The following is a 12,337-nucleotide window of genomic DNA, read 5'->3' on the forward strand; positions in this document are numbered from 1 at the left end:
CAGCTCATAGTCTTATGGGAGTTCTCTTGTATGTAACTAGTTGCTTTTCTCTTGGTGCTTTTAAGATTCTCTTCTTATCTTTAATATTTGTCATTTTAATTATGTTTCTTGCTGTAAACCACTTTAGGTTCATCTTGTCTGGAACTCTCTGTACTTTCCAGAAATAGATGCATGTTTCCTTTCCCAGCTTAGGGGAGTTTTCAGCTATTATTTCTTCAAATATGTTCTCTGCTTCTTTCTCTCTTTCTTCTCCTTCTAGGACCCCTTATAATGTGAATGTTAGTACGCTTGATCTTATCCCAGAGTTCTCTTACACTGTCCCCATCTTTTAAAATTCTTTTTTTCTTTTTTGCTCAGCTTGGGTGATTTTTCACTACTCAGTCTCCAGTTCACTGATCGTTCCTCTATATCATCTAATCTCCTGTTGATTCCTTCTACTGTATTTTTTATTTCAGTTATTGTATTCTTCAGCTCCGTTTGATTCTTTTTTATATTTTCTAACTCTTTATTAACTTCTCAACGTGATCATTCATTCTTCTCCCAAGTTCACTGAGCATTTTCATGATCATTACCTTGACCTCTTTATCATGTAGATTACTTATCTCCACTTCACTTAGTTCTTCTTCTTGGGTTTTGTCTTGTTCCTTCACCTGGAACATATTCTTTTGTCTCTTCATTTTGCCTATCTCTATACATTTATTTCTATGTATTATGTAGGTTGGTTATGTTTTCCAATCTTTGTGAAGTGGCCTTATGTAGGAGACATCCTATGGGGCTCAGCAGCCCACATCCTTCTGGTCACCAGAGCTGTATGCTCTAGGGGTGCCCCCTGTGTTGACTGTGTGGGCCCTTCTGTTGTGGTGGAACCAACTACTGTGGGCACACTGGTAGGCAGAGCTGGCCCCAGGCCAGTTGGCTGCCAAACTGTAACTCATATGGTGACTGCCAGCCCACTGGTAGGTAGGGCCAGGATCTGGTATGGCTGGCTGTGTGACCCAGCAGGTGCTGGAGCTGGTGCCTTCCTGTTGGTAGATAGGACCAGGTCCCAGTGTGGCTGCTGTGCAACCTGGGGAGTCCTAGGGCTGGTGACAGCGTGTTGGCAGGTGGGGCTGGGACCCGGAGCAGCTGGTGGCAGAGCCCCAGATCTCTAGGGACTGGTGCCTGCCTGCTGGTGGGTGGGTAAGCCCCTGGCACTTCAAGGCTGGAGGGAGGTTTCCAAAATTGTGCTTGTCATCGCCAGCATCCTCATGGTAGAACAAGCTCCCCAGAATGTTTGCTGCCAGCATCTATGTTCCCAGGGGGAATCCGCATTGCTTCCTCTCTCTCTGTGAGGCTCTCCAAGATCAGCAAATGAATCTGACGCAGGCTCCTTTCAGATTACTGCCTCTGTACTGGAACTCGGAGCATGTGAAACTTTGCGTGAGCCCTTTAAGAGTGGGGTCTCTGTTTCCTATAGCCCTCTGGCTCTCCCATTACACAAGCCCTACAGGCCTTCAAAGCCAGGTGTTCTGGGCACTCATTTTCCTGGGAGTGTAGGACATGCAGGTAGCGGGTCCCAATGTAGAATTCAGACCCCTCGCTCCTTGGGGAGAACCTCTGGAATTGTGATAATCCTCCCGTTTGTGTGTCACCTATCTGTGGGTGTGGGTCTTGACTCTACTACATCTCTACCCCTCCTACCTGTCCTGTTGTGGTTCCTTCTTTGTATCTTTAGTTGTGGAAAATCTTTTCTGCTAGTCTTCAGGTGACTTTCATAGACAGTTTTCCTGTAAATAGTTGTAATTTTGCTGCACCTGTGGGCAGAGTTAGCTCAGCGTCTTCCTACCCCATCATCTTGCCTACACCTCAGGATATATTATCATTTTTTAAAGATTATTTTAAAATTGTTCAAAAACCGAAAAACTGAGTTTCAGAGAGCTTAAATGACTTAACAAAAAAGCACAAAATTCATAATAACAATTTGGAATTTGAAAGTTGGCTCTTTAATTTTTCTCTCTATTGAACTAATTCATAATCAACTATTACTTAATGAGTATTACTATTTTAATCTCAACTATTTAGACTTCACTATTTAATAGTGAGCCCCTCAGGTTTTAACAGTGCTTATATAGCACTTTTCCTTCCTACACAAAATAGTCACAGAATTCTATAACTTTTTGCCTTTCTTTTCCCTTTTTGGTGCATGTTCTGGTTCTTTCCCTGCTTTTAGGCTATATTTTGGGTGAGATTGCCAGACTGCTATGAATGGTTATTTCTTTCAGGTTGCTCCTTTAAGTGGAAAACACATACACACATAAACACACACAACCAACTTGTTAGCATTGTGTTTTAAAAAGAGTAAATAAGTCCAAGTGAAAGGTGATATTCTTGAGCATAGTATAGAAACATTATTAGCACATGATTTTCACAATAACACAAGATCTTGTTATTTCTGCCTACTCTGTTGTTCATCTTACTTTCAGTGTGGTCAGATAATGTCTGATTTTAGGACCCTCATAATTAATGCAATTAGTTGTTGTCTAAAATTGTTTGTAATTAGCAGAAACGTTTCTCATAAAATCTTTTGCGAAAGTCCAAAATGTGAATATATCAGATAAATAGAAGTTGAACCTCCCAGTTTGAAGCAGTGTGGTGGTATGTGCAGGGTGGACTGCTAGCCATTTCTCTCTCTTACCACCAAGCCTGTGAGGCTTCCCTACTGAACCCTTAGGACTTTAGTAGTACAGTTAAAATTTACTGAAATAAGTCATTATTCTGTTTAGTTAAATTCTATTCATAGTAAAATAAGTAATGAATGTGTTCTACAACTGGAAAACAAACAAAGCAATTCTTTTGCACCCTCCATCTAAGCTGGGAATAACCTCATCTGTAATTGTTAATTACAGTTTTTCCAAAGGGGCAGCTCAAATGTTTGAGAAGCTTTTAATGTCCCCATAAGCACTGTTGCTGATTTTTCCTATGTAAGAATTTATGGGTAAATAGGATCAATTGATATGAGAAAATAAAGAAGAAGCTCCTACCAATATTTGCTCTGGCTCCAAGAAACACTGTTAAAATAGATTTTAAGGAAATAGAAAGTCAACATCTATTTGTTAGTGACGTCTCTAAGAAAGAACGAAGGGATTAAAAAACTACTACATTGCTCCGAGGGCACCAAATACCTCAACCCACTTGATTTGGGGGATATATAATGCAAAAAGCCACTCTAAGTACAGATATGTGTTTATTCATGACCTAGGATCAGTCCCAAGTTCCTATATGAGCTTACCTTGGTAAATTGGGTTAGAGAATTGATAAATCTGGAGACACCTAAACACCTTATTAGGCCAGGCCTAAACAGCAGGGAGCTCTCAGCAGTCTGCTGGGGCCTACTTTCCTGGGGTCATACTACACGGTACTTGATGGTTTTGCAAGAGGTAGGACATTGCTAAACACCCAATTCCAAGGGACCCTTAATGCCTACCTTAATCTACCCTCTAAATAATATGGAAAAGAAAAAGGAAATTTAAATCTATATAGAAATAAAACTTTCCCCTCTTCTTGTCTCCCACTGAAAGCTATAGTCCTACTTTACGTACATTCCTTCACCAGCACCATTTTGCGCTTCTCCAGAGCCTCTGGGGACACCGGGATAGTCTGGTTGCATGATCTGAGCTCCTCTTCCTCAGGAGTGAGTACTGGAGAGAACGACGTCTTACGTTCTCTTTGAATTGTTCAGGTATTTGGCCGACATTCCTTCACATCTTTTTCCCTTGGGTTTAGCATTTTAACTTATTTACATTCTGAGGTACTGCTTTTCACTCCAATGGAGGCGTTCAGAAGAATCTGAGCAAAACCTCAAGCAGCTTCTTTTCCATTCTTTGCCACTGCTTTGACACATCTTCCTAGGATCATTGGTATAAACATTTAGGCCCTTCACAGTCTTTCTATGGGCTCTTTAATATTACCTCAGAAGTCACTTAAATGAATCAGGATATTAAATAATTTTACCCCAGACTACCCTCATTGCTATGGGTACATAATTTCTATGAAGCACTAGCCCATAAAATGATGCCTGAAAATGGAGCTACTTGGGCAATTGTTTTAGAAAATACTACCCTCAGAGGGCTTTACAATGCACAATAACATCTGTAAAAATTCTCAGTAATCCTAACACAAAGACATTCATTTGATGTTTTTTCAGAAACTATGCAGCTCCAAATAATTTGACTATAAAAGTGTTTTTTAACATAAACAAAGTAACTTACCAAAGTACTAGTATTCTATAGCATATGTTTTAGTAAATGTTGATTTCGTCAAAAAGTCACTTATCCCATATTCTATTTTTGAAGACAAAGTGACCACACAAGAAGCTTTTGTTACGCATATTGGACAAAACAATACTGTAAGTCAAATTATGTAATTTCAAAGGAATAAAGCTGCTTAATCCCCTTTGCTTCGCAATTTAACTCCATAAATCCTCCCTTTCAAGTCAGTCCGTTGTAAACACGCCTTAAATTCCTAATATAATTAAAGTTCACATTTGTTGCTTACTCCCAAAAATTTAACCTCCCAAAACATACAACATGAATCTCACATTGATAATACCAAGACAAATTATAAAACAGCCCATATTCCTCATTCTGCTTAGTTCTAGCCAATGGTTCTAATTAAGGGCTCTGGTTGGAGTCAAAGTCTCTTCTCTGCATTTACACTCTGGTATCGATGAGACTTTCTCAAGCATCTCTTGTGTTTGATTCTTTATTTCAAGTTCAATATGGTTTAAAAATTCCTCATATTTTGTCTTTCATACATTCCACCTTCTTCTAAGACTTAAAAGAACATAAATTTCAAAAACACAAGTCCTAAAGGTAAAGCCACTATTATCTTGATGCTGTGATTTAAATTAGTATTGCTCAAGCAAAATAATGTTTGTCAAATCTAATACATATATTATTACCTAGACTTAACAGTGTGAGTCACACCTGTAGACCACTGCTGATATATAGTGTTTTCTGGGGGAAAATGGCCAGACAGAAAAACTGAAAGAGAGCAAACCATATAAGTTTAAAGAACAGCTTTGAGATTGGTTTCCTTTTGCTCTGAGGTGTCAATCACTTCTTGGCAGAAGTCCAGAATCTACTACCTGTGAACCTGAAGTGCAATTGGGAACATTTTCCCAAGAAGATGTTAATATAAGACTATGATTCTCATATTTTAATAAATGTAGGTTACTCATTTTCTTTTCTTCTGAGATTAGGATTTGAAATATTTAGTACACCAGTAAAGTTTGAAAGTTTATGCCTGTGGCAGCATCAGTCTCCACATTTTTCATTCTTTTCACTTTTCATTCAATACATCTTTCATTCTATTCTATTTTCATAGTCCACCAGGAATATTTCTAAATATTTGGATCACTTTCAAAACATTCCTGTCTCCTTCCATGGCCTAATTGACATGTGTAATTGACAACCTGTCCTGAATTGAGTGTGGGCTCTAATTCTATTCTCAATTGTGAAGTATATTCCACATTAATAATAAGCAATTCTCTAAATAAAATTTGGGGGGTTGTACCCCCAGCTACTCCGTTATTCTCCTTTTCTCTTTGTATTTTCGTAAACTGGCAGCTCCTCGCATCTTCCTTAGCTATACATTCTATTTTTTCCCATCACCGAGACTGTTGAGTCTGCTTTACACAAGGGAATTCTTTAGCCCATCAGGATAGCTTTTTCATGGTTTCCAATTTTAGCTCAGCAGAAGAATTCTTCTCTGAAGATTTCTGAAGAAGAACTCCTGTTCTGATGTTTTCAAAGCATATGTTCTTGGAGTTCCAGTGAGAAGCAAGATCTTTATCCCCACGTTCCTTCATCCTCAAGTGTTGAGTTTCTGTAACTTTCCCACTTCCATACTATTACAAAGATCAATTTCTGCTTTCCTTACATAATAAGACATTTCTTTTCTTCCTCAAGTATTTCCCTCTCAATTTAATCAAGATTCCTCTGAAGTTGGTGACCATTTTCACTCATTCTTTCTCATATGCAGTGTCAATCCTGTAGCCTCTATTCAAATTTATTCACTTTCTTTAGCATATCAATTTCTAAAGGCTTTTTGCCTGAAGACATATTTACCCACTGTCTATGAGGTCTTCCTGCAAACTATAAACTTCTCCAGCATGAATCTCTCAAGTGCACTAAGAATTTGCATTGCACTATAGATGCTTATTGCCATAGAATGAAAGCTCATTGGCACTTCTGGAAGGCACCAGCAGTTCAGGCTTCCAGACCTCTTTGTGGTAGGAGTCTATTAAACTGTCTTCCCCCCATCTCCAGCCAACATCGTATCTAGCTAACACTAAGTGTGCACTAACCAGCATGCCTATCTTTTCTTTACTAACTCAATGTTCCCCATGCTAGACTTTGAAAAGACTGAAGGTCATCAATCATTTTGTTTTATAATATTTGTGCAAATATAGATTATTTAAAGTAATCTTATTCCAATGCTATTTTTGAAAACTCAGCTTATTTTTTCTTTGTTGCTGAATTTCCTTTTTGCCCCCCCAAAATGAACTAAATACAATTAAAAGTTTATTCTGTTTACTTCTTGTTATCTCTCTCCTCCCTGCTATTCCACCTACCTGAAAATTCTCTCCTAGACAGCATGGGAATCATACTACCACTTTCAGCTACTACCACTGCCTTACCACCCCCTTTCTAGGGTAGCTGCTACGTTTTACATCAGAAAGGTTTGGCTCTCTGTGACTGTGGGAAAATTATATAACTTTTCAGAATCATACGTAAAATTGTGATAATTACTACTTAATTCATAGAATTACTGTTATGATCAAGTGAAACAACCTATATCAGACATGTAGGAGAGTCTAATGTCCCTCCACTTTTAAAAATGTAGTTAAATGACTCACCAAAAGACAGACATCAAAACACTGGATTTCTGTATCTTGATCAGAGGACTTTAAGTAACTAATCTTCAAGTTGTAACTGGATGTTTATGTTAATATTAATGATATGATCTAGTGATTGTTTGCACCCCTGATGGCTACTCATTCTTTTTTACATAATTAGGATCTACAGCCAAAGGTGCCACGAAGACTGAGTTCATCACTACAAGAACAACAGTGATAAATCTTCCACTTCCAAATGCTATTTCAACATTACAAAGTCCCCAATCCAAGAGTAAGTACAAGGATTTGTGCTGAAATGTTAAACTAGTATATTGGATAGAACTAAACTCAGAATGTTTTCCAGCCCACAGCTACCAAAGAACAATGCCTTACTTATATTCTCTCCTAGTCTCTACCAAATGGGACAACCATTTAGCGACATTGCTTTGTACAGTGATACTCTATCCCTCCATAGCCACAAATGAGTGGATGCCAAGGAGGATCAGTCCAAGCCTGAGCAATAACCCATGATATCACCTGGCACAAAAAGGTGAGCTTGGCCAAAAGATTAGACAACTTTGATGAAATGGAAAAATTCTTAGAAACAAATTGCTAAAACTGCCTCAAGAAGATAGGAAGACTGAAAAGACCTAAAGCAATTTAAGATTCTGCATTAGAAATTTAAAACGGGCCCATGGAGAAAACTCCAAGCAGGATGGCATCAAGTGTGGATTCTATCAAAATATTCACAAAAGAAGTAATACTAATTCTTCTCAAACTCTTTCATGATGTAGAGGAAACATCGCACAGATAATTATGTGAGACCAGTATTACCCTAACACCAAAGACAGAAAAGAATGAAAAGAAAACACAAATAAAGAAAGCTACAGACCAATATCCATCATGAACACAGATACAAATATCCTTAATAAAATATTACAAAAAAATCTGTAACATATGAAAAGTGATATAAAGAATGAACAAATGGAATTTATCCAGGAATGCAAGGTTGGTTTAACATATGAAAATCAAGTAATGTAATACACCATATTAGTAGACTCAGTAAATGCAGAAAAAGTATTTGACAAAATATAACACCCACTCATAATTAAAACTCAATTAAATATAAATAAAATGGAACTTCCTCAAACTGGTAAAGGATATCTATGAAAAATATACAGCAAACATCATACTTAACAGTGAAAGACTTAATACTTTATTCTTAAGATCTGGAACAAAACAAAGATTCCACTCTCCCCAATTCTATTCAAAATTATAACTAGAGGTTCTAGATAGTACAATAAGCTGATAGATAGATAGGTAGATAGATAAATAGATAGATAGATAGAATCATTCATTCAGATTGGAAAGGAGGAAATAAATGTGTTTCTCTCAGTAGACTGCATCATTATCTATGTAGAAAACCCAAAGATTTCACAGTAAAGCTACTAGAACTAACAAAGAGTATTCTATACCAGAGGATACAAGATATGCACAAATAAATCATACTTCTTTATGTTAGCAATGGCAATCCAAAAATAATGAAATAATTCCATTCATAATAGCAACAGAAAGAATAAAGTATTTAAGAGTAAATTTAACAATAGAAATGCAAGATTTGTACACTGAACTATAAAACACTTGTGTGAGAAATTAAATATATAAATGGAAATTTCTGAGTTGGTGAACATGTGAAGATTTGAGGAGAATGGTGCACTAGGAGAGGACATGGAAGCTCCACGTCCTTTCTCCATACCTTGTCCTGTGCATCTCTTCCATCTGGCTGTCCCTGAGTTATATCCTTTTATCATAAGCCAGTGATCTAATGAGGCAACGGAGTGAATTATCAAGAAAGATTTGTCCCCATCAGTAGGGCTAGTGAGTACCAGAATTAACACCTGGGCATATCTGATTCCTTGCCCTGTGTTCTCTTCTTTATTGCATGCTGCCACCTCCCTGAGTTTTTTGTCTTAAGGCAGATAGTCATATGAGTATAATTGAACTAAGTAGGACTAGTCAGTGATACCCTGGCACATCACCTGGAGGGGCTCTAGTGGGTGTCTGGGACCCTAAAAAGGACACATCATGGAGTTAGTTTCTAGGCAAGAGGAGCAAAAGAACTAAGGGACCCCCAAAGCCAAAGCAGAGCTGAGCCTATTCTGATCACATGCTCTGGACATTCACAATGTGGAGCCTGGTATCAGAGCACATCTGGGAGATGTGGCAGGTGTGAGCCAACAGGCCAGACACAGCAGAGCAGGGAGCGAAAGGCAATATATGCATTTTTAATGTAATGCACACACAATTTAAATAATACATTTATTTTAGTATTATGTGAAAAGACCACTTGTTAGTTTTAGTGATTCAGACAAGCCCACTAAGGATCAAAAATGAAAATTTTTCATTAGTACAATTACATCTGGTACTTGAGCAAAGAAATCAGACTTTAAAACATTACTGCCGGTGGGAAAGTGCTAGTGAGATGCAAAAATGACATCATTTTGATTCTGACTTTAGCCACATGAAGCCATTTCAAGGGTTCACAAGAAAGATGGAATCACGGGGGAAAGAAAAGTAGAATATGAGTGTGTTGCTTCTGTATGTTTAAAAAATTTTAAAAGCCAATGATGAATGTTTTGAACATTTGCTTCCTTAGGTTTTATACTGTAATAATCTACCACCAGTTTTCATAACAAATATATTTGTTTCTAAGTATATAACCATCAACAAAGACAGAAATAGCAAAAGTTAAATGCAAACAGAAACACTTTACCTAACCATATATAAAATTGTTAAAAAAGCGCACAAAAAGAATCCAAGTACTTTAAACAACGTAGTCTTAACTGCATACCCTCCTCAGTAGAACAGATAAAAAGGGGGAGAGAAAAGGAAAACACTGCAGAGAAATCCTGAAATTCACTTGATGAGTTTGTTTTACTGAAATGAATATAGTGAATCTAAATACTTGGTACTACAAGATTGAAAAAACATATAGATGTGTTCTCAATGTGAAAAGGGGAGATACAAATACAGAATGGGGGAAGGAAAAAAACACTGCATTATCATATCGAAACCAAAGGCATCAGCATAACCTCACGATTAAAATTCAAATACGTATTTAACATTGCAAAGAATAAATAAATAAATAGACAAACATTACATGTTTATGGATTGGAAGACTTGATATTTTAAGACGGCGGTTGCTTCCAAGTTGATCAATAATTGATAAAATAGTCAGTGCAATCCCTATTAGAATACCAGCAGGTTTTTTGCATAGAAATTGATAAACCAATCCTAAAATATATATGGAAATGAAAAGGACCTTGAATAGTCAAAACACTTTTGAAAAAGAACAACAAGATTGGAAGACTCGGACACAGCCAATTTCAAAACTTACTCTAAAGCTATAGTAATCAAAACAGGCTGTGGTTAATGTGTTAAGAATAGAATGATTCATAATAGTCAAACACTGAAAATAATCCAAATGTCCATTAACTGGCGAAATAGAATATCTCATTTGATTTTCCATTTGGAATTCATCTGTAATATTCCAAAACATGGGATATCTGTATAATAGAATACTATTCAGCAATTGAAAGGAACAAAATACTGATACATTCTGTAATAGCATGAATCTGAAAAACATCACACAGTGAAAGAAGTCTTTCTCAAAATACAACGTATATGATTCCGTTTCTGTGAAATATCCAGAAAGGATATTTTTATAGGGACAGAAAGCAGATAAGTGGCTGCCTACACCTGGAGATGGGCCTGGGGATTGACTGCAGAAAGACCCAAGGAAGTTTTTTGTGTTGAAGAAAAGGTTCTAAAATTGTAGTATAGTGATGGCCACACAACCCTATACATTTACTAAATATTATTGGGTTGTGTACTTAAAATGAGTGCATTAAGTGGTGAGTTTCCAAATAAAGATTTGTTTAAAAACAAAAAGAAAGAGAATGTTGATCTAGGCCAATAAATTCCCTTCTGGGTAATCTGAACTAGAAAACCCAAAGAAACCAAAAAGTCAGAGGAACTGTAGTGGCAAGGTTTTAGTAGAGTGAGTCTGAGACAGCCACGGTGATTGGTGTGTATGCCTGCGGCATAAGGAAGCAGGTACTATGAGTAAGCAGAGTTGGTAGAAGAAGAATGGAGAGAGACTATGTGCGGAAATAGAGAGACCCCGCGAGCAAGATGAAGTTGTTCAGGCGAGACAGAGAGAGTAGCAGTTCTGAGAGGTCCCCTGATTCCTGACAGTTTTCCAGTTCCAGTCCACATGTATCTTCACAACAAGGACTTTCCTTACTCTGGCCTCTGTGACTGGAAGTAATCAGTACTTTTAGTCAAACTATCCTGAGTAGAAAAGCTAGCAATCTTCTGTAAGAGCCTTATCAGATCCCGTTCATTATAAATACAGGATGTACTGTTGGCATACCCATAGTCCTTAAGACAAAGCAGCTACAGGTGACTCACAGTCTCCAAGTCTCTTCTTGGGAGACCTCTAGGGTAGAATGACACAGCAAGTGGGGACTGTGGACGCCCAAGGCCCACTGTTGTCTAGAAACACATCAAGAACCTCCATTTCCCCGCTTTTTTATTGTAATCATCTTAGGCACGACATAAAAAAGGTTATCTAGAAAAAGTTGAATTTCACACCATAATTGTAAACTAATCATTTTATTTAATTAGTCACCACATAAAGGAACTTAAAGAAGAGGGTAATTTTTCCTTCATAAGAAGAACATTTTTTTGTGGTAGTGTTTTGGGCTCTGATGAGTAGAACCTATTTTGTAGGCAATATATGTCTGAAAAGTACCTTTGGCAAACCAAAACCTCATCCATCTCATAATATGACTGCACCCAAGACAAACATGAATAAAAGTGAATACGCATCTGCAAAATGTGTAGCAGTTGAGGATTAAACTCAAATAATTTGTACTTTGCCCTGACACCCACCCAGGCAGTGCCTGATGTGGAAAATGTCATTCAAGAACCATGGTTTATTAAAATTAGCACTTAGAAGTCTGTGGTCAATCCCATGGGTCACTTGAGGTTCCTAATTCTGCCTTGATTCATGCAATAAAATGCCCTCTGCATCTCAGTTCTGGAGACTCCTGTATTTATTTAGCTTCTAAACACAGTCTGAAGTGGCTTTCTTCCAAGTAGTTTAAAAAATACACCCACAAAATCATTTCTTGAAAAATGAAACACCCTGGAAAGCAAGGTAATGAAAGAAGGGTACTTACTGCTTCCCTTTGCATTTGCCATTTGATTAACCAGTTCTATGTTAAGTCCTTTAGAAATTTTATTATAAAACTCATTCTTTGGGCAGCCATCCTCCCTAGATCGCTCTCATTCCTCAAGGTGCTTCCTGCTAAGCATGGACTCCACTTGATATAATGAGTTTGCACACATTTCCATCGGTGCCTGATGAGACCAGGAGTCTGCCCAGATTCCTGG

At 37.5% G+C, this 12,337-nt stretch overlaps 1 protein-coding gene across 2 annotated transcripts in view; it reads left to right on the forward strand.

The window, feature by feature from the left end:
• The window catches only part of EMCN (endomucin), a 93,560-nt gene that overhangs the window by 41,840 nt on the left and 39,383 nt on the right, over positions 1 to 12,337 (forward strand). For both annotated transcript variants that reach the window (XR_004350148.1, XM_032633602.1), the window contains exon 4: positions 7,059 to 7,169. Coding sequence is in view for 1 of the 2 variants with exons in the window: in XM_032633602.1 (XP_032489493.1) it covers positions 7,059 to 7,169 (111 nt within the window). In the remaining variant the exon portion in view is untranslated. The remainder of the gene's footprint in view (positions 1 to 7,058; positions 7,170 to 12,337) is intronic.

The sequence above is a fragment of the Phocoena sinus genome, chromosome 5 (genome assembly GCF_008692025.1).
Source record: "Phocoena sinus isolate mPhoSin1 chromosome 5, mPhoSin1.pri, whole genome shotgun sequence".
NCBI lineage: Eukaryota > Metazoa > Chordata > Mammalia > Artiodactyla > Phocoenidae > Phocoena > Phocoena sinus.